This window comes from Vidua chalybeata, chromosome 5 (genome assembly GCF_026979565.1).
Source record: "Vidua chalybeata isolate OUT-0048 chromosome 5, bVidCha1 merged haplotype, whole genome shotgun sequence".
Classification (NCBI taxonomy): domain Eukaryota; kingdom Metazoa; phylum Chordata; class Aves; order Passeriformes; family Viduidae; genus Vidua; species Vidua chalybeata.
The window spans coordinates 60,288,019-60,312,044 of NC_071534.1; the positions used below are offsets into that span (position 1 = coordinate 60,288,019).

Sequence of the window (24,026 nt, forward strand, 5' to 3'; positions counted from 1 at the left end):
GCAGTCTGTCACTTGCTGTAGGTTACAACAGCAGGATAAGAGAACACAAGCCACTGGGAAAAATTAATTTGTCCCTTTTGTTTCTTGACATCATCTTTGCAGGGGTGTCAGAGAAGCCTACATGTAGACTTCACCATTTTTCAACATCTGTGTTCCTCCTGCTCTGGCTTCATTGGGAGAATTCTCATTTTGGCAAATTCTGGCTTCTTCAGATGTATCAAGCAACAAAAAAGGAGCCATCACTTGGGGAGCAAATCTGATCCATGTTCTTTATTTATTGAAGAAGAGAATGATTGTTTACATTTCCTGAATACAAACTTGTGTAATTGAAGAATACTATAAGTTACAAATGCTCTGTTATTTATTTTAGGAAAATGCTAATTCAGGAATATGTTAATATAAGCGCTTTTATTTGGACAGTGGAAAACTAAAAGAAAAATAACATGTGGAGTCGAGCCATCAGTGTAATGTGCCAAACATCTGAAAGGATGTCACAATTCATTTTATGATTCTTGACAAACACAGGATACAAAAAGATAGTCCCATGTGCCCCAGAGAGTACTTCCTCAATTCTGAATGTTGATTTTCAAATTTCTATCCTCAGTGTATTGCCAATACTGGAATCACAAGAGTGTTTCTTCAAAATCCCTTCTGTGCTGTAGACAGAGTTCTGCCTTGCAGGCTGGATTCCACAAATCCAATCAGTTCTGGGAGAAAGATATAAAGTAGTATATGTCTAGCAAAAAAGCCAAACCTGAATAAGAAATCTGCGTATCCCTATTCTTCGGAATAAGAAACTATAGAAAGGTTAAATTAAATGAACTTTGATATTCTTATAAGCATTTCATCATTTCACTGCAATTAATTTCTAAATCCATGGGGACAGATCTTTAGCTATGGTTTGCTCCATGTTTTTTTGTTGTACTTTCATTTCAGATCATAGTATACTATTATGCAACCAAGAAAAAAACCCAAGACAGTCATTTACATATTAGATTGAAAACTCCTACAGACAAGGAATTATATTTTACTTGTTTACCTAATTTTATTTACATTTATAATTTATTTTTGCATTCACTTCTGATCTGTATATGCAAGAAAAATTAGACATTTATAGAATGATTTTACTGAGTCATGCACGAAAAGTCTGTTTTGCAGAATTTTGTAGGATCTAAGATCCAATAACCTCAATATTCTTCCTCACAATTGGTTTGAAAGATGAGGTTTAAGTGGGATTTTACTCATATGGGGCAAAGAATACAATATTAAACTCCATATGTATCCTAACATTGATTCTCAGGCCAAGCTGTTCACACTTGAGGCAATCTATTGAACATTGAAATTCCAAGTGAGCTGAGAAAGAAATTGTTTTACTAAAATATGCAAGAAATTTCACATTTCTATACCTTATATTTGAGAGTGCCTGAAGTTTCATAGTGAACCCATAGGGGACTTAGAAAAGAAATTTAAGATTTTATTGTTCTAGAAATAAAGGAAAGAGAAATACATATGATTGCAGAAAGATCTAAATGTTGACTAATTTTCTTTAATCTTATCTGAATGCATATTTCATACTGGAACTTTCTCAACCTGATGCCTGAGATCCATTATCCAGTTTCAAGTAAAAAAACAGTTCAAGTGAAAAAGAAATTAGAAACAATCTGTGCAGTGGTATTATTATTAACTGCTTCCCTATAATTTGGTTTGGCTTGCATGGAGGAGAGCACTAGATTTCTGCTATTTGTGGTATCAAATGTCTATGTTAAGCAAACAGTGCGTTTCCAGACAGAGATTAAAAGTCCTTTAGGCTGCATTTAACATTATGCAATCCTTACTGAATTCCAGAAAAAGACATGCTATTTCTGTCAGGATTGGTGAGTTTGATCTGATTACCTGCTACTCACCATCTCTCCTTTTGAGAATGGGAATTTCACTTTAATTTAGGCATCTAAGATAAGGTAGTATCTAGAAAATTAACTTACTATATCTATATAGCAATTAGAGAGTGGGAGAGGTCTCCAGAGGTGATTCAGATCTGTCTTGGGATCTTTGTTGCTCTTTGCTATACAGAGATCCCAGGATTCATATTTTTCTGTTGTTGTGCTGCTTGAAAACCAACAAGGAAGAGACCTGTTGCAGAGTTAGGTAAACTCTTGCTTGAATGACTTGGTCATGCCATGTTAAAGCAATTGCTGCTTCTTGACCAGCAGAAAGTGTAGATTTCCCAACACATCCTCAGATATTCATCATTAAGCTACTCCCTTTCATACATAGTGAATATTTTGGGGTGGGGAAACGAGACAGGATTATGTCACATTGCATATATCAATAGTGAGTACAAAACTAGAATCTGGACAGCTGAGTTTCATATTCTGTCCTGAGAATTAGCACACATCTTTCCCTATTGACATTTATCTTCTGATGATCACTACCAGTAGAAAAGAGGATTGATTGCCTTTGCCATAGTAACCGTACACTGCACCTGGTTGTTTTACAATCATGTGGGGTGGGAAAACCCAATTTATCCATGCTGATGGTGAGGTCTGCAGTACTATCTGCAGATCCTCACCGATGTGTTGCCCACATCAACCACATTCCCAAAGCTACAGTGTCTTTGTCCAACAGACACATCTCAGTTGGATGTGGTATGAGAGCCTGGAGTGCACAAACAGGCTGTATGTGCTCTGACCTGCTTGTGGTTATGGTTCTTTCTTTATAATCCCTCTCTGCCACCTCCCCTGCAGCCTCACAAGATTCTGCTCTTTTTCTTTCTTCATCTGCTTCTTAGAGTATAGCTGTTCCTGGAGAAGCCTGATCCAGGATAACATAGCTGCACCATATCAGACCCCACCTTGAACACAGCCAGCTATCAGAGGCATGGGACTTGATGGAATTTATATCACTATGCATTACCAGTAAAATATTTCCTCCATTTATTTTGATGGTAGGGTTCTCATTCTGTCATTTTGCAGGCTGTTACAGACCCACTGTAGAAAAACAAATATGCTACATTTGTCCTGAACTCAAAACACAGTAGATTATTTGCATCCACAGTACTAAAGTGTTATGAGCCACACCATATTGTCTGTCTGTCTGTATGTGAGATCTGCACAAACACTTTAAGAATACATTTGACAGACGTGAAGCTAATTTCCTGCTGGGTTGGCATCCCTCTGCACAAGGGAAAATGTGCCAAGAGTGCCACAGTCCTCTAAGAAAATACATTTAACATCAAAGCATTTAAAACAATTGACAAAGAATCTGTTTAAAAGGCCATTTCAGCCTGAAAATAAAGAGCAAGCCAACCTGGGCATAAGTTAAAAGATGAGGCATTATGCCAGAAAGGAAAAGAGAGTCTGCCTTGATTATAACTTAAAGTCATTTACTCCATTAAAAAAATCTCACGTGCCAAAGGAACCCAAACATTAAATTTTCAGAAAGAAGAGCCAGAAACCAAGGTGTGAATCTCCTCACTCAATGTAAGATAGAAGTAAAGCAGCCTGATTCTAGTTTCCACTGATAAGTAGTAGTGGGCACCAGTCACGTGCTATAAATGCTGGAGAATAAAAGTGCAAGATCTGGGAGCTTCTCCTGGTGGATTGTTACCATACTGAGGTGTGATAGGTGATCAGCTGCTACTCAGTTTCTGGCTTGCTTTTCTGTGACCATCTCCTGTCTGCTAGTGGTGTCCACTGTCAGACAACATTTATACCCTAAGCAAAGCCTGTGCCTTACACTGCTGCTCCCCTTAGGCAAGGTAGCCAAGCACATCAGGCTTCTGCAGCAGCTGGAGAGGTGGGGCGCAGCAAAAATCTCTCCCAGTCTATTTATATTACAAGATTCCTTGTTTGGATTCTTCTCTGCACAGGCCTTATTTGGTACCCAGGAGGACATGCCAGACTAATTTTTTTTCTGTGGGTATTTTGCAAGTGAATTCCTGGGGCTGTATTCTGAGCTGCACAGGGTTAGTATAGAATCATACAATCATTAAGGTTGGAAAAGATCTCTAAGATCCCCAGGTCCAACCATGAACTGTTATATTACACAGCTTCAAAACCCTGGAAAACTGTGAGAGCTCTACATGCAAATATCAGGGGGACTGCTTCATGGGGAGAAATTGTTCATGTCTGTGTTTTCTGTAGAAGCTAAAAAGAAACTGTGATTTGCACAGCATTTATATGTCAAAAGAAACACTTTGTATGCCCAAGAGTGAATGGACATCTATTGAGTTTAAGTAGTTAAAGAATTGTCTCCCTGGAATGATAAAAGGAATACACTGAATTGACAGATCCATCAGTCCATTTGTAATTTCATTGAATGCTGCACTGTTAGAGTAGGCAGAGCAGTTGTTGTGGTCCTGCATGAAGGATTCTGTAGAAGAGCTCTATATTTTTGTGACTGCAGAGGAGCTCTCCTTGTACCCACTCAGAATCTAACACACATTTTACTGTGGATATGGAAAGAAACAATGAAGATATTTTATTACATTCAGAACTTGCTTCAAACTGAATTTCAACATCTACCATAGGTGAATAAATCATAAGGTTGGGAAAACAAAGGTAGAATAATGAGACAGTAACATTCATTGCCACTTCCATAAATGGTATCAGCTGTAGAAAATTTTGAACTTGACTCTTGCTTGGTTAGAGGACACATTTTTTTAACAGATCCCTTAGATTATGTTCAAATTTCAGAGTAATATGTATACCTCATGGATCTCCTTTTAGGGAGATTAATGCATTTCTTGTTTTAGTGAGCATCTAGGTGCTCATGGTAAGATGTTAAAACATTGAGAAGATCTCAAGCTTTTCCTGTACTGTTTTTGTTAGGCTTGCTAAGACATAAACATTTAATTTCTTGTGTAAATTTGAGCTGATGTCTTCAGAAATACTGCCAATGCCTGCAATTGGATTCAAGATCTGCAATCAGCAAAATGTTAACTCTTACAGACAGATGTATTTAAGTTAGAAATTGAAAATAAACCGTACTTTTTGAGAAACTTTATGATGTTGGAACTCAGCTATCCCCTCAAATGACTTAAAAGAAGTAAGAATCAATTCAAGAGGAGAAGTTCTAAGCAAATGAATTTTTTACAACTACTGTCTAATTATGCTTATAAATCTTGCTCATTTGCAGTCACTGTCAGAAAACTTCAGTTTGTCTTCTTTTTCATTCTTATGTTTGAATTATGGTCTTTCAGTTTACAAATGAGAGCATTTCATTTCTTTCAGTGGTAAAGCAACTATATTATATGGGAACAGCATTCTGCTACTGATTTTGCCCATGAAAAAAGAACTTCCAGGCTTCTGCAAAAGTGATTGTTAACTATATCACTGTCTCTGGTGTCTGCCATACTTCATGTCTCCAGGTAATTGCTTCTTTTCCTTGTGTTCCCAAACATAATAACCATATGGAGAATTTCAGTGGTTTATGTGCCACTCACTCTCTGGAAGCTACTGTTACATGGATTATAACTATTTGTTTGAAATGGTAACTTTTTGGTATTATATGGAGACTATTTGCTGATCTTTTTCTTTTTTATATGTCAGCATGAGCATATGAATGTTTTATTTCACCTTTTTTCTTCAAAGGCTCTGGTTGAAAAGGTAATGTCTGTTGTCTTTCTTGACTCTCCAAAACTTTCTGACACAACTTTTAAAGTCCTTGAAGAATGTAAACTTTTGAAAGTCAGCAATGAAGGTTAGTATAATGATCAAAAAATAATTAGGATTATGTATTTTTACAGTTCATTCAGATAATTTGAAATCAATCTTTCAGCTGATTTCAGTGGGTATTTGGATCACGCTCTTAATGTATGTCAGATGTGCAACTTGCATCTTAAATATTTCAACAGGGAATAACCAAAATACTGATTAAAGTTTCAAGCTGATGAGTAAATGCTGCCTATGCATCAGACACATTCATATGGCTGATTGCCAGAAGATAACAGAAGCTGGTGTTAAGATGATTTCACCATTGAAGCATATTCTTGTACTGAATATGGCAGACTGCACAAGGTACCAGATCACATCAGATTTCTGTAACCATTGCAAAGGGATTGTACTAAAGTTAATTTAACTTTTAATAAGTCCTCTTAACACATCTTTCAGTTTTAAAAATAAATTCTCAGAATCTATCTATAGATATCTTAATATTTTGAAAAATATTTTATACATATAGCTTTTGTTCCTGTATCATGTTTTCAAAAATCTATTCATTGTAACTCTAGTTCAAGCAAAAAAAAAAAAAAAAAAAAAACAACTGTTGATGTAGTGTCACTTAATAGCCATGACGTATTATAGTGCTGGAATGTGGCTATGAAGAAGAATATGATAACCAAAGACAATTGTCACAATTCCATTGTCACAATTCTCTTGAAACTTGGATATTATTTAATTTTGTGAATATTGAAGTATTACTTTATTACTGTCTAATACTAAGAAATGAATAAAATTGACAATTTTTTACAATTATCAAGAAAACATGGTAATGTATATAGAGGAAGAATATATTTTCTAGAAACAAAGACAAATGGAAGGAATTCCATTTGCACAGTTGTAAAAAGCTGCACATTTGATCCCTGTTTTGTGGTACAGTGATAGAGTCATGGGTGAGAGAGAACAGGGAAGGAAAAGCTTACAAATATTTCAAAATTAAAAGACCTATAAAATAATACAAAGAAGTTGAAATTGCTGTTAATCCTAAAATTTCTGACACCATAAGAACTTTTACAGATTCTGCTTTAAAGTGTAACAAAAGCTTCTTTTGTGCCTGTTGGCGTATAAAAATCTGACAATATTGCCTGTAGGAGCATTGAAAAGTGCTGCAACAATACCACATTATCCTCTTGATAGTTTAGCTGGGCAGGTGGGACAGCTGCCTGCATTTTCTGGTTTAACATTTAGCAGGCTGGGTTTTCCAGTCTGTCAGCCAAATCATGGGCTGTGAATGTGTTTGCACGTGTCTACTGCTTCTACTGCTAAAGAATAGCTGGATTATCCTAACAAAATTTTTTAAGCACTAGTAAGGGTATTGTAGAAATCCACTCATTTCATTGCTTTTCCAGACACTTTCAAACGTTTCAGCATTAGCAAAGTTACAGATTTGAACACATCTAAACTCGTGTGGTGGGTTGACTCTGGGCTCCAGGTACCAACCAAAGCTGCTCTACCACTTCAGTGGACAGGAAAAGAAAATACAGCAAAGAGTTTGTGGGTCAAGGTAAGGACAGGGAGAGATCATTCACCTGTTATTGTCACAGGCAAACCAGACTTGACCTGGGGGAATAAATTAATTTATTGCCAATCACATCAGAGTATGGTAATGAGAAATAAAACCAATCTTAAAACACCTTCACTCCACCCCTTCTTTCTTCCTGCGCTCAGCTTCACCCTTGAATTCTCTGTCTCCTCCCCTCAGTGGCACAGGGGAATAGGAAATGGGGATTTCAAATCTACCAAATCAGAATTCCTAAATTATAGGAAATGACTACATGTGAATACTGAAGAAAGAAAATTAATAGATCGTGATTTTTAGAATTAAGAGACGTGAGTAAAAACATGTCTAAAAATGGACACAGGCAATGTAGTGGTTCATCTCCCTGGCACGTTATTCCAGTTTAGGAATGATGGCATTCTTGTCCTCATGTATGATAAAGCAGTGTATGGCCTGTGTTGTCACATAGTTGATCAGTGTGTATTCATACCTTGATTATTTAAAAAGTTATAATGTGGCCATTTCAGCTCTCAAGCTCAGTGTGATTACAGAATATTAACCTTTTAAATTCAGTTGACTTGGTTGCCAGGCTCAGCATTCCTTATGGACTTTATGAAAGTTAGTTATTCTGAAGTTGCATTGCTTAAATTTATCTGTCCTCTTGAATGAAAATCAACTGCACTGTGAAATAACACCCAAACAGTGGTTGAATTATTGCAGGGTGATTTTATGAATTCTAGCTTCTTCTGTAGCTTGTGGTCACACAATGAGGCCCTGTTCAGGTTATCAGTTTATTAGCAGTGCTGGAACTTTGGGATTTGCAGTGATTCTTTGTGCTGCAACAAACTGTACAAGCCAAAATATGATTCTGTCCTACAGAATTCTGGAATTAATTTTGTATTCATCAGGGAACACAAAAGAAATGCTGGGAATGCATTGAGAAGCTAATTGTACAGTAATGTTAAACATACCAGAGATCTGAACTGTATTGAAACATCCAAGCTGTAGTCAGGTCTACAAATCTCTCAACTTGGCTGAAAGCTTTTCTATCTACTTCATTTTTATAACCTCTGTGTATGTTATAAGTTAGCTATGTGCAAGATATGCAATTGATTAGGTTAAACACTCTGAGGAAGGGCTCAGATTAACTCTTCATGCAGGGTACAGAACTGCTATTGCACACAAATGCTGCTGGTAAATTTTGCTGCTGCTGTGCTAGAAGATCACTTTTCCTTAAAATTACTTAAAAATATATTAGTACAAATATTACTCTGAAATGTTTAATCAGGTTCTGGTTCTTCCTAGATTTGTTTCCCAAGCTCTGTCATTTGGAGTGGCAGTCATTTCTGAGTGCTGGAACTAATGGAGGTTCTCATTATCTCCAACAGACTTTTTTTCAGAAAGCTTAGTTTTTCAGCCATTCCAAAGAGCAGCATCTGTCTAATTAAGCAATTAATTATTCTGACTCTTTTGGGGGTTTAAAGGTCTAGTTTAAAAATCATCATTAATTTTTGCTTATCTTCAATGTTGGCTGCTGAATGCAAATTGTGTATTGACTTGTACAGGTTAGGAAAAGTAGTGATTATAAATATTGCCTACCTTTCTCTTTTAGGGTCAGTGGTGGAGTTTAAGTGTAAGGCCATTTGTACACGGTTCTTCAGGAGCTAAGCTAAGAGAGTTGAGTGTTAGCTCCAACAGAGGCACTGCTCTCCATTGTGGTCTAGAAAACAATGCCAATGAAAGAATTACTAATGAGGTATCTTTGATATGTCAAGCTGCTAAAACTAGAAAGTCAAAAAAAAAAAAAAAAAAAAAGCACTGAGGAGAGTCAGGTTAAACATTGGCATGTACTGCCTTGTGAAAGCTGTTACTTTTACTTTTGGGACTAACTCTTTGCTCTGAACACAGAAATCTAAGAGAATCCTTGTCAAGAAAACTTTACATAGACTATTCACTCAGTCACTGTCCAGACACAATTCTGACTAAGAACTTCATTATTTGGTTCTAACACAAAGTTTGTGCAAAAAAAAATTAGAATGTGAAAAAAAAATATAATGCCTGTATCTTTTATGGATGCCAGAAAGTAACAAAAAACTTAAGCTAAATAAAGAGGGTTAGGGAATCCAAGAAGACTTCACTTAATGTGCTCATTTAAAATATCACAAAATGATATCTGAATGAAATGTATGCTGCCTTGAATTTAGTCTCACAATGCTACAACAAAAATGTTTTCTTTCTCTTTGCCTGCCACAGCTAGCCTTTTAAAATGCTGTGTTTCTTCTTACTCTAGTTTTAACATAGCACAACCCACGACCTTGGCAACAAACCAAGCTTTTTTGCTTACACTGTGTTGCTAAGGCTTGCAGTTTTCTTTCTTCCACAAGACAGACAAATTGAGCATTTTAATTTTTGCAATTTCTGAGTGCTATAGTAGAAAAAAACTCACGGTTTTAGCTGTTTGCTGTATTTAAGAATGTAAAATACATGCACATATAAAATAAATGCATTAAATATTAAATACATTTCTTAGTCTTAAAACTTTACTTGATAAAAGGAAACCTATCAGTCTGCTCTGTAACAAGCTACTATTTGGATGCTTTGACTTTATATTATACATTTTATTAGCATATAGAGGAAGCCATACTATGATCTCTGTCAACTTAGGCTAAGTATTGGTTTAAAAATGCAACAGACAGCACAGTGTTTCATATATAGTAATCAACACTCATATGCTGTGTTAAATAAAGAAAAATTGTCAAGCTGTGCTTTCCAGCAGTTTGTGCTGTGGATCTCTCTTGGTTTTCCTGTCATGCTGTTTAGTGTTTAAAACATAGAAGGTGCAACTTAGATTTGCACTACATAAGAGAATTTTCCTTTCTGTTTTTTCAAATGACAGAAGAATCCTTCTGCCCTTCAAAGCAGAACAGAATTTCTTGCAATAAGGATTGACATATACTTAAGGGAAACATAGTGGAGAAAAGATACAATAGAGCCATATTTTCTTATATATTTTTGTCTCACACACTTAATCAAAATGGAAGTTTTTCCCTCAGTGTTGGTGCCTTTCTCTTCTCTTGCTTCTTCAAACATAGACATTAAAAGTCTAATGTTTGGAGAAGTTTATTATACTTATCCTGAGCCTACTTCTCAACTGAAAATTGGAAACTAAATAAAAGTAATCACTGCATATGTTCAGATTTTGATTGTACATTTTTGTACATTTTGCATGAAAAAATGTCTAGGGAAACTTGTGAACATTAGCTAGAAAAAGAGAATTAATTCATGTCATGTTTAAGTTGCATGTTGCTTAAGTGTCTTGCTAAATAAGACCATTCATTAACAAAACCAAATATGCAATGAAAAGGAAGTGAACTTACTTCAAACATAATGAGGAACTGGTGGCATAATGAAGTTTCTGTACTTTTCTCATTAGGGCTTTGACTATATTGCTCTTACTCTCAGAAGATACATAACATTAAATTAAAACTCCACACAATTACATTTTTAATATTATTTTTTCACTCTGTAATTTCAGCATTCATCATTTTACATTTCAGAAAATATTTCCATCTTTATTAATTTTTTTTTTAAAACAACACACACTTTTTAAGTCTCAATAATATTTTTTGATAGTAAAGGACATCTGGTTTTGTCATTCTTGAAGTACTCGAGATTAGTTTCTTAAAATTATAGAAAACTTAAAAGAATCGTAGAAATGAAAATAATTGAGACATTTATTTAAAAAAAGTAAAGCAACAATGCAATGACAGAGCAAAGATTTTGAGTTCTTTGAAAGAAAAATAGTTGAAAATCTTTGTGAAGATTCTCTTTTTTCTAGCTATCACCCCATCCCTCATTGTTTTGTCTCATGTTTTGCTCCTCTAAACTCCTTGCAAAAGGGACTATAGTGTTTTAAATTTTGCGTATGGTGAATGTGTCCATGAATGCAGAGATAAAGTTACAAGAATTTTAGATAACACTGTAAAATTATTTACAATATATGCAAGGGATCTAAGCTTCTATTACAGAGATGGTAACATTAGCACTTAGGACCAAAATCTGTCTGTCTTAGGAAAGCAGATTCACTGGAACTGCTTCCATGAGTTAGAGAAGCAGTTCTAGTCACAAATTTTATTCTCACACCCTCCATGTGTTTGTTAAAATGTCTTGATTTCTCCCCAATGTCTACATGACAAGGTTCTGGCAGCTTTGCTCCAAGGGTGAGTCTGAGAGCCTGCAGCTGCCCCACTTCCCTCATTCCAACACAAGCTGCTGATGCATATGGCTTGGACCACCCATATTCCTGAGACATTAGAAAAGTAATTTGGTATAAAAGTGTTAGGACATTTGAAGAAAATGTCTTCAATCAAGCAGGATTTAGACAGGAAAACATAGCAAAGAATAATAAAATAAGCTTAGTTGACTCCTGAGTTACATAAAGCGTTCAGGAACAAAAACAGCCCTGACACAGACTCAGGCAAGCTTAATATCAAGGGTGAGTTATATGCAGTGTAATAAATAACAAAGAAAAAAAATAGCCTGAAACATAAAAAAATAGGTACAATACTTTAAAAATGGGGAACAACTCTGAAATGCTTCTGAAATCAAAGATAAAATTCTGAATCTGCAGTAACTTGAATCCGTAGTCTGGCTTTGCTTTCTGGACTGTTAGAAAATTAGGCCATTAGGACTGAGGAATAGCCTTGTAACAGTTAAGAGGAAGATATCTTTGTGTCTAATAGATATAACCAGCTACAGACTGCAAATGAATTAGTTGCATTTGATTTCCAAAGGAAAGGATGTGACAAATCCCACACATTCCCAAGGCAGGGAAAAGAAAATATTAAAGTATATTAAAGTGGGCTCCAAATTCCAGCTTGTTTAGGAGACTGAAGAAACAGAGCATTTAATCTGGAGACTTAGGAACTTAATGCTATGTAAAAATAGGAAACACTGAAACAGAGTCACTGTGATCAATGCCAGGTGTGCCAGCACCTGGAATCCCAATACAAATCACCTGCAATTAAAAGTACTCAGCAATGTTCAAAATCAGGCTTGATAGTGTTAAAAGATATTTTGTTACAATGGAATTCCTGTCATCTGGACTGTCTCAAGAAACATTGGCAATCATAGTTTGTAAATTATGACCTGGTCCAACCACAAATGGTGTTAGGTATAGAAATTGAATTTTATGGCATGCGTTATACAGGGGGATTTTTACACTATAAGAGAAAAATGTCCCTACAGTTGCTGAAAATAGATTTGGCCCACCATCATATTAGCTCAGGTATTAGAAACAGTACAGCTACATTTGCTTATCCATTTCCCAGGAGGTCTTTACTATGTGAATCTGAACTGTGACCTGACACATATGTGTTTTTAATAGCAAAATGAATCTGCTTTTTTCTCTTCTAGTGTTCAATCCATTACACTGGTGCCTGACTGTGGCTAATCTGTGCAGAAATCTAAGCATTTTAGAGGATAAATTAAGTAATTTAATAGTAAATGGCTCAGGCGTAGATGGTGGGAGACACCTCTTAAGAGCTGTCCAAGGACTGGAGTCACTTTGGAGTCAATCTGTTTGGCTTGGAGTATGAACAGGAAATAACATCTGTATATCTCCGGAGCACAAAGATACAATAGAGATGCTGACCTTGAAGGTTGCAAAGAGATATGTGAACAGAAATCTCAGAAGTTGGAAATATCCTAGCACAGGGTTATTGTTAGCAAGAGACAGTACATTCATTGCAGTCTGCAGTAGAAAGGCAGAGACTTTCAGCATGAGAATATAAATTATTCTTTGGTATGTCATAGCCTCAGGTGGCTTTTGTCTCTAGCAAGTGAAGACCCTCACCAACTGGTACAGTCAATATTCATTTTCTTACCCACAGAAACCATGGTGAAATAATAATAAATGATGTTATGTAAATGTCTGTAGGCCTTATGATATAAAGTAATTGAAAAAGAAAAAAAGAACTAAAAATATTTTAAGAAAACAGCTGCTACAGAGAATGAAGAAGTTTCTTTTTAAATTGTTTTCAAAATGGAAATGACAATATGCTATAGAAGAGATGCTGGACAAAGTCTTCCCTTTTTCCATAGCAACAGAAGATGCATCCAAGATACAGGAGTAATTTATTGACACTAAAGGAGAAATAGGTTTTTGGAGAGTGGGTGATCCTAGTCAGTGTGTTGCACAGTATTTGTTCTGCCATCATCTGTTTTCAGGAGTTCCAGTATGATAACTCCAACCATATCTTCCATAAATGTGAGGAGGTTTGGTATAGAAGATAAAATTTTCCAGGTCAATATCCTGGATGGAGATCCTTGACGTCATTTATCAGGGAATAAATCAGGAAGTCTAATAAAACTACTGATAATTGACTCCTTTGTATGAATGTTAGATACAAAAATAATAGTTAAATAATAGATTAAGCTTCCTGTATAGAGATTGTTTGAAGAGGCTTCTTTCTGGAAACATGAATGTTTCTTAGTCTTTTTTATGAATGTCCCAATGACATTCCTTGTTTTCAAGTCTTCACTCTTCCTTAAATCTGTAATTGTTAACAAAATGCCTTAATGCAGACATTGATTTTCATTTATAAAAAATAGGTTTTTTGTGATTTCATGTCACTTTAGTCATATAAAATGATTATAAATTTCCTTTGAAGTGATAGCAACATCAATTTTCATGTAGCAAAAAAATCTTTATTGTATTCTTTAGTATTTCATTAGCAAGTGCATTAAAGTGGTGCCACTTAAGTAAAGAAAAATGCAAGAACAAATTATGTCCTTGAGATCACACTGATCAGACCATCAGTCTTTGCTGGAAGAAATTCAAGTTCTGGCATAAACCCATTTTAGGTTTAAGCACATAACTGTTTTATTGTCTTGAATAGGAGTACTCTGGTCAACAAAAATTTGAAATCTGTGGATTTTCATGAAGCTGTTGAAAGTAACTTTCACCAGATAACTGTGTCTGCTGAGAAAAATGCAAAGTTTTGTGTTTTCATAAGTAGCCAAGATTGGAAACTTCTTTCATTGTTCCATTTTCTGTATCTATTCAGCTTGTGAGATTTCAGGAATCTGTAGAATTTGAACTCCAGCCGCACTCTTCCAGCATTATCATTACAGTGTCCACATCTGGGTTCCAGACACTTATCTACATGTCCTTATTTTTTCAGGATGATACTTCCTCTCTGCCTACAATTAGGCAGTGCTGTTCACTGTCTAATTGTAGATAACTTATTAACCATATGAAATAAAGGGATAACTTTTTTTCCAGTAAAGCTTACTTTATTGATATGAAATACAGAGATATTCTGCTGTGATTATCAAAATGAATTTTATAAAATCAACATTTAATTTTCCTTCAAATTAGAGCATTTAGGATTAGAACATTGCCCAGTTTCCTGGTGTAGAAGGACTAAAAATCACAAAGAATCTTTAGATGCTTTTGCAGTCCTGAAATGGGAATTTCCCAAAGTTTTCATCTCCTTATTGTCTTGAATAAGGGGGCTGTTCATACACTTTTGAGTGTGATAGCACCATTTCAAATGTTGTCTTGTGCTATAGCTGTAACCATAAAGCCCTTAATGGTAAGGCAGTAATTTTAAGACATTTGGTCTTAGTAAGTAGTATTTTGTTCTTCCAACAAAAAAAAAAAAAAAAAAACAAAAAAAAAACAAACAAAAAAAAAAACACAAACAAAAAAAACACCAACCAAACCAAACAACCCTGCCTCCACCATCCAAAAAAAAAAAAAAAATTGTGAAAAGTTCTTCAACCTCAAATTTTAAAGGACATCTGTAAATGTGTTTTGCTGGTAGAAGTATTTCACATCACACTACCTTTCTTCAGTTTCCTTGTTTCTCAAGAGGTAGGAAAATAGATTTTTTTTTTCCTTTCTCTATTAAATTTTCCAGGTTTTTTAGGGCTTGAGAGCCCTTGGCTGCCATGGAAAAATATTGGAACTTTCTACATCACAATGCAAAGATTTCAGTGACAATGGGATTCAGGTAAAACTTTGCATTTTTCTTGGCGTTCCCTGGAAGCCCCCCCATGTTCATTAAATTAACCACATCCAAAACTGATCTTGTTTTGTTCTGCACGTCACCCTTCATTCTTCATAACACCATTCTACATCAAAAATTCCCCCCTTTCATTCCTACAGCTCCATATGCCTGAGATCCATTCAATTTTGGCTTGAAAAGGGTGAAGAGGGGCAGATTTTTTGCTGCTTACTTCCATGCAGAACCTAGTGAGCATGAAATCAACTTGGCTTGAAAATTCAGAATGAAGAGGAAATGACTGTTTCCAAAATGTATGGTTAAACTGTGAAATTCCTCGTCCTTATCACAGGTTGCTTGAAGTTTACCAAAATCCTTTTGAAGATTTGACAAACTCAATATGATTGCATAGATGTGCTTTGTATTTGTTTTTGGTTTTACTTTGTATTTCAAAACAGTAGGAGAAATAAACACTAGCAGGTAACTTTACAGTAGTAGAAAGAGCCATCTATCTTGTTAGGAATTGACATCCAAATAAGAGCACTTTTTCTTGTAACTGAGAATCATTCCTAACTATATATAACAGAAGTGCTTAAATTATGTGTTTTTAATGGTATCGATTTCATGCCCATAAACAGTTGCAGATCAACTGCAACTGGCTGCAGGTACAGCCAATGCCATCACATAATCCCAGTCCTCAGCTTCTACATTTTTCCATTACAACTCTTCAACAGCCATCATTTTATAGCCATATATTGTAAAAATGAGTCAGTTGTTGTACCACAAGAGCTACATCTGGATTGAATCTTGTTCTCAACATACACGTCAGGCCATTTGCTTCTCTAGGAATAATTCTGACTCGTCTTTCATGAATGTTCTGTGTAAAGTTCCATATTTTTACTAATGACCAACTATGTACATCTTGTGTACCTCATGGAAAGTTGTGTGGTGCCAGTGCTGCTGCTCTCAGAGGAGAATATTCACTTCTGTGTTGTGCCATGTGCATGGCTAAGAAGCAATTTCAGGTGTCTCATTACACAGAGGAAGTTTGAAAAAAAGACTGTTAAAAATAAGTGTTTCTGCTTTCCCTGCATTCCAAATGAATTCGAACTTTTTGAGGAAGAAAGCAGCAGTAGGGAGCACATGTAGGAGTTGTAGAAGCCCTGTTTTCATGGATCTAAGGAAGGCAGGAGAAAGAAGAGATACAGAGTGACTCAAAATAAAATGACAAGTCTTTTTTTGTAAATTGAATCGAAGGATATTATTTTATGGAAAATTTACAGAGAGTAAGCCCATTGTAATCACACTGCCTGTTCCTAGGTACTATAACAGAATGCAAACACTTATGAGATCCCATATTTTGAAAATAGGGTCCTTGTTCATTCATAATTCAGACAATGTTCACTTAATGAACAGCAATTTAGTATTTGACCTTTTCATTGATGTTTGTGTGTGTCTTCAGGCCTTACTTATACAGAACTAAAATTGTGCAATTAAGTTAGAAAATGACATTTTCTTCATATAGCATTTGACTTTTTATAGTGTCTAAATAAATAAACATAATTTATCCTCACAACCTCGTCTGTTATTTTCTCTATAGATATATAACTGGGGATACAGAGATGAAGTAAGCAAACAAAGCTCCATCTCTTTTGATTGCAAATATAATTTGAATGCTATTGCAAAAGCATGTAGGGGTAGACTTAAAGTTGAGTAAATTCTAAACCTAACTTTGAAGGATATTTTAAATAAGTATGTAGACAAGCTGTGCTAGTAAAAACAAGATAAACATATCTAACAGGCATTGAAATCTTGGCTTCAGCTTGTGTTACATACCCTAGCTGAGAATGAAGTGATTAAGTCATCACATCTGAAGCCTAATTCTGAAAGGAGTGCAGTTTCTCTTGCACATCGATGGAAAACATTTAGTTGCTGGATGTAGAATGTTTCTGTATTACAAGTGAAAAACAGCCCATAAATCCAATATTGAAATAGGAAGGGTAGAGAAGCCAATTAATATAAATTCTGAATTTTCCACTTTAACCAATCCTAGGTCCAAACACTGACACTCTAATATTTTGTAAAATAAAACAAAGGCCCAAAGCCCAAGAAAAACTGCCTTGATATAGCTGTACCAATAGACAAAAAGAAAAAGAAAAAGATACAGACAAAAATCTTAGAAGTACGGACTATGAAAAAAGTTTCAGAGCTGATAAGGTTCTTTGCATCTGTTTAGGTAAAGCTTATTAAAATCACACAGAAACACATAATCTTTTGTCATAATGTAAATAATATTTTCTAGTGATCAACCCTATGTTATTTTGAGAGTTCCTATGTAATATAAGGAAAAATTAGCTGTGTGTTAGTGGGCAATAGTCTGATTACTGCAGAGGTAATCCTCTCAGAATGATAAATATATAACATTTGTGCATAATAAATACATGCATTTTTGTGTCTCTGTGTGTGTGTACACATTTTATTTATCCATGTGGTGCTTAGTCTTTTTACCTCAGGACTAATTCTTGAAAGCTTTGAAAAGCTTCATGCAGCCAGTGTTTTTTATTAAATCTACTATGTGTACTTCCTTGTTTTCCCTGTAGAGGTAGAATTGCTATTCCAGTAAATGACAAATTACTCTGGCCTTAGGCCAAGATTAGCAGGCCTGGAACTAGCTCAGTGCCACATTTAAGGCATCTCACCAGGGTTTTAGGCTGGACATGACAGAAGAGGAGAGATTCTGACTGAAGCTAAACCTCTGGTAGACTTGCAGGTTGTCCTGTGATCCTCATGTCATGGAGGTGAAGAAATGTGATTTTAGGCATCTCTTTTCAAGAGGTTTCCAGAGAAGGTTTCAGTAGAAGGTCTAACTTCTCTTTATAAGCCTAGAAATGATGGTTTTCAGGCTTGGAAAAGATTCAGGCTGAAAGGTAAAAAAAGTTTCAGAGTGCAAAAGAGAAAAGTGTATTTTAAGAATCTAAGTGACCTTTCACAGGAGTTCCATTGTTATTTTCCAGGACCATCTGCTTTACAGAGTATATGAAAAAGCCAGTATTTGAGTTATAAATATGCTGGAATTTGAGTCAGTAGTATCTGCAAATGTTTATTCACTCTAAAAACTAGGATAGAAATTGCAGTCAACCAGTGTCACAGTTAACTGGTCTGAACTCCACAGAGCAAATCAGAGCCCAGAACTCTTGAATGATAGTCCTGAGATTCTTACCCATTCCCTTCCAAAAAAATAATGTGATTTATACAGATACAATGTTCTGTTCATTTAAAAGAGAAGAACTTGTTACACACTAAAATGGGCATTTGCAGGGAGCAGTAGAATGAATTTATTTGGGCCTGGTTCTCTAAGCACAACATTTTACATCCTGGGTTGTGCTCAATTTAAAGAACCCAAATTCAACATGTTTTAATACATACAGTGGAGCTTACATAAATGTTAGTCTAATGAACACACAGTATAATATATAAAAAATTGAAAATAGCCCCATAATGCATTTCTTCTTTTTCTAGTGACATTCCCAGTCAATGGCAGAATGACTTCACTACAAATGAAGGGTACCTAGAGAACTGAAGTGTCTGAAGTGGATCAAAGGATTGATGTACACGTATTGTAATTGAGTTCTGCAAGGGCACAGAATACCTGGAACACTGCCATGTCTCTTACTGCCCTCAGCTGACAGATGAAGCTGTGAAAACAATGGCATTTCACTGTCACAGACTGACATCTGTCAACATAGGAGGTTGCCCAAATCTATGGACAAGAAATAGGTGATAGCTCTGGGATTGCTATTGCAAAGAATTACTTACTACTTCATCCAGAAATTTGACCTGCTGGCATCATTCAGCTGCTTTTCTGTGAGTTTTAAGATTTGAGACTTGGCTCTTGGGAGTATTTGGCATTCTATTAATAGTTGCAGGTACAGTATAAAGGTGTCCACACTGTATCAGGTAAAAGTTTTTCTCTCCAGGAGTTGATATCTAAACAAGGGTGAAGAGAGAAGAGCTTTCACATTGTATATCACTTCCTGCAAATACTCTTCCAGGTTCTGGTGTTTTGGGTGTTTGAAAGGATTATGGCTTTGTTTTAATTAGTCTTGATAATTTCATGGGCTTTTTTTTTCCCAATTCTTTTTCTGAATCCAGGTAAAGAATAAACTGGGGCATTAGATTTTAATACCTCTGTCTTTACATGGCAAGGCAGTACCTACTTTGAAATAAAAGCTGAAGCACTCACGGTTGAAATTAAATTATTTTGATTAAGATTAATCTGTAGTGAAACTTAGTTCCTCTTTACCATGAACTTTTATTACAGCATTTTTACTTCTTGAATTTTCTGTATAATTTCTTTTTGACTAAAGCCTCGTATCTCAATTATCTTTTTGCTGTACCTGAATGTGTGTTCCCTTTTTAAATTATGCTGTTATGAAAGCATATATCTTTTCCCTGTACTTTCTGACTTAATAGCTATGGCTTTTGTGCATTTAATTACTTATGCAGTCTTAATTTTTTTTAACAGCAAAACAAAATACAAAATACTTGCTTCATTTTGAAAATAAGTATACAAAGACAATTTTCAAAATGCTGTTTTCATTTTTTGTTTAAATTTCATGGGAAAAGTTATAATGTTGCTTCCGTCACTATCACATAGCAATGAACCAGTTTATTACTACTTTTGGAAATGTTCATCTTGAACTATACTTTAAAATGTTGCCACTCAATGACCAGTTTTCCTCATTTTTCCCCACTGAAATGACTATGTCCCATTTCTTTCCACAATAAGTCTGCAGCCATCACTTGTCCCTGCCTTCCTCCTCACCAACCCCCATCTCCATAACCCCTGACTGTTCTTTCAGTCCTTCACACATCCCCTCATTCCCTGCAGTGGCTGAACACAGCCCGGCACAACTAATCTGAGATTATTTGGCCAACTAATTAGCCAGCCCTAAATTTAGATATTGTCTGATCAAGTTGTTTGCCTTCCAAATGTACATAAGTTTCTCAGCCTCTAGAAGCTCACTGGCCGTGTTTCAGATCTGGGAGTCCACTCTCTATCTTACACTAGCCCTTGGTTTATATCTTACATGCAGTACTGTACACCATTGATTATTATATCCATGGGTCCTAATCTCCCGTGTCCTTTGGGTTTAGACAGATATTCAGCTATTTTTCCACAATGACAGTGGTAATAGAAGTTGTGCACAGTGGTCTTCCCAAAGCAGTTGAAGTATGTAGTGCTGCAATCAATCCTGTCTGCCACACTTGCCTGACACGTGCCACACCAACACAGGAAAACAAAACAAAACAAACACCATAAAATGTCAGTAAATACATTTAGGCTGGCAATTGGGAGATTTTTTTGGTTATCACAGCAGTGAATTATGAAAGAGCTTTCTGGGAAGGGAGATGGGGCAAACTGTTAAGGAATGTTAGTATTGCTTTTGGTAAGGGAATGGACTGGGTCATATTTTGCAGTTCCTGCAAATGGGAAAAATGAGTCAACTCAGTGACCCAGTAATCCCCTTCCAACACTTTGTTCCTAGATGGTATCTTTTATTTAAATAGTTATAAAGCCAATCTGTTAAATGCTAATACCCTACTATTTTCAGAAAAGAACATTGAGAGTCTTCCACATAAACCTACCCATAAGTTTACAAGTCTTTGACTTGAATCCAGCTTGCAGCTCCATAAAATGAGATGGGTACACCTGTGGATGTTAAAGCTAATGGGTCTTACAAATCCTTTGGCAACCTGTAATGTAAAATGAGGGCATCCAGCTGCTAAGAAATATTTTCCACCCAGAAACTGTTTAAAAATGGTCAGGAGATTAAAGTCGGAATGACTTATCCAAAGGATATATGTTAATGTGTCCTGCAACATCAGGTATCTTATTTTAAAGAAAAATAATTTTAAAACTAATATAGAAATATTAATATATAATATTAAAATATTAAATTAATATAAAAATAGGATATTTTGAATGTGTTATGTATGTTACTCTAAAATTAGAAGAGTTTATAACTTTAATCCTATATTCTGAGGCAAATCAATTGTCTTTCAACAAACTCCAGTGACTTCAGTGGAGGTGCTGTGAGTCTCCATGTCACGGTTCTGTATGCCTAGGGCAGGTACAAGTCATTTTGCAAATCCTGATTGTATAAAATATTCAGCAATTCTGTTCTGAGCCTTATTCAGGGAATGAGCCTGATTCAAGGGTAATTCTTATTTCATAGGAAAAAAAATGAAGTTGCTGTGGGAAATATTCTATACATTAAAAAATACAGTAAGAACTGGCAATAAATCTCTGGTTAAATGAATTGGCCTTTTAAATAGCTACGTTCTGAAGATACAATAGAATGAACAATGAATTCTGTCATTCAGTCCTCTAAAAGGAATAGGATCCAGTGTACGACAAATGTAGATTTTTCTAAATGCATCTGATACCAGTTACTGACTTCAGAGTCAGCAACTTTTTAAAAAACAATAATATGAATCGACTTAATAATATTCAGATCTATTTATTAATCTATTGTAGATCTTAATATTTAGCATATAAACAGATCTGGAATAAGCAAAGCACATGTACATTTCTCTATGTAACAGGAGGACTATCATGAGATATTGTGCTAACCCTTTTTTCCACAACCCCAGGCCCCAGCTTTATCTTGGCACCTTGTCTCATATAGATTCTCATGAGATTGGCTGTTTAGTACAAGTGAAATTCTCATCTCTCTTTTTACCACCCCAGTGATTTTAATCAAATGTCTTTAACAGGTATGTTCCCTCTTGATTTTTGGTCCTGAATGAACAAGGTAATTAAAGTATGTGCATAATGTATTCTTGACTGTTCCCGTTGAGGTCAGTGGAGCAATTATTAGCTTGCATGGCTGCTTATGTACCTTGAAGACTGTGTGTCATGTTTTTCTCAAATGCAACTTCCAGCATTAATGGCAATCAGTATCAGTTCCTGAGAAATAGACTTGTGAGGTGAAACTAAGGAGTTGTGCTTCAGAGCTAAAAAAACCAACCACACATTCAAAAAGTCTTGGTGTGAGACACTCATTTGTAACAGAGAACTGAGTTTAAAAAGTGATACAAGTGCACCCTAATAACTTAGAGAGAGCAATGCAATAGCGTGAATACTAAAGGCTTCTATGTGTTGCATGCACATATATGGGTGGGAAAGTGAAACCATTCTCAGTAGGTGAAAAAACCCCACAATATTTAAAACTAGACAGCAATCACAGTTAACTAATATCTAATATTAGAAAGTGACAGTTTCTGTGGAGCCTCTTGCAGAGAGTCAGAATTCTGCTGTGCCAGCAACCTTATTTCAATTTTAAAACAGTTTTTCTACCAATCAGAAACAAAAGTTGTGCTCTGTGCATTTTTTTTCATCTATTCAGTAATCTTCTAACTTCTGCATGTCTTGTTGCTTCATTTACAGATGATTGATACATGTATCCAATACTTTGCTGCAGCCTGCCATTATCTCCCCTTCTTGGACATCTCAGGTTGTATTTATCTTACTGACAATACCTGAAATATTTTGGGAAAGGCTGTGAGCAACTCCAGATTCTCACAACACTGTACTTTACTGTACAGAAAAATTACCAAGAAAATATTTCCTATTCTTACTTCAGAGGGCATTGTAAACCCCAAAACATGAGCTTCTTTTCTTCACTGGCATCATGGTGCCATGCTAGGTATCTGGCTTGGGCCATCTAGCTTCTTTATCTAGGGGGTGTCCACACTGGTGCCTTAGGACTCCTGTGGTCTGGCAGGGTTATCTACATATTCCAGTGTCAGCCAGAAGTGAAGAGAGATACAGACTCTGCCTCTTTATGGCAGACAATGTCCTCTTAGGGAAGTTTCTGCAGACAAAGGACACTACCTCAAAGACACATGGGAACATGAATGTGAAAACCAGGCTGGGCTTAATGCTCTCAGCCATCGCACCGTGTACTTGAGCTCACTCCAAGGGTTAGTGGGGGCGTGTTTCCCAATGAATGTCAGTGTATGGCAGTAGATGTGTGCCTGGGCTCAAAACACAGCACAGTTACAGCTAGTGAGTCAAGCTATGGTGCTGGGACCACTTTCCCAGGTTGGTTTTTACTGACCAACCTCTCAGTAAAGAACCTTCTCTTAAAGTTCAATCTGAACTTCCCCTGACACAATAAGCTTGTGGCTTATCACTGGTCAGCACTTCCCCCTCAGCATTCCCTTCTCCAAGCTGAACAAGCCAAATGACATAAACTGCTCCTTGTAATTCTTGTGCTCAAGATATTTCACCATCTTGGTCACCTTTCTCTGGATGATCTCTAATAGTTTAATGTCTTTTTTTATATTGTAGTGCCCAAAACTGCCCCCAGCACTCAAAATGAAGCCACCCCAGAGCAGAGCAGAGCAGGACAACCCCCTCCCTTGCCCAGCTGGTGATGCTGTGCCTGATGCCCCCAGGACAAGGGTGGCCCTACTGCCTGCCAGGGCACTGCTGACTTATGTTCAACTTTCTATCGACCCAGACTCCCAGATCCCTTTCTGCAGGGCTTTTTCTCCAGCCTTTCATCCCCCAGTGCATATGTATAACCAGGTTTACCCCAATCCAGGTGAAAAATTGAGCATTTTCTCTTGTTCAGTTTCATGCAGCTGGCAATTGCCCAGCTCTTCAGTCTGTCCAGATCTCTCTGTAGCTCCTTTCTACCCTGCAGGGAGTCTTGTTAGTATCATTGGCACACTTTACATTTAATTCCTGCCTCCAGACCATTTATAAAAACATTACAAATTGAGCACTGG

At 36.1% G+C, this 24,026-nt stretch overlaps 1 protein-coding gene across 1 annotated transcript in view; it reads left to right on the top strand.

Annotated features, from left to right (window-relative positions):
* The window catches only part of FBXL13 (F-box and leucine rich repeat protein 13), a 57,291-nt gene that overhangs the window by 26,467 nt on the left and 6,798 nt on the right, over positions 1-24,026 (top strand). Inside the window, 9 exon segments of the mRNA XM_053943559.1 lie at positions 4,873-4,920; positions 4,923-4,963; positions 5,592-5,700; positions 5,855-6,017; positions 8,842-8,971; positions 15,150-15,233; positions 18,841-18,982; positions 22,676-22,765; positions 22,768-22,819. Coding sequence (XP_053799534.1) covers positions 4,873-4,920; positions 4,923-4,963; positions 5,592-5,700; positions 5,855-6,017; positions 8,842-8,971; positions 15,150-15,233; positions 18,841-18,982; positions 22,676-22,765; positions 22,768-22,819 — 859 coding nt within the window.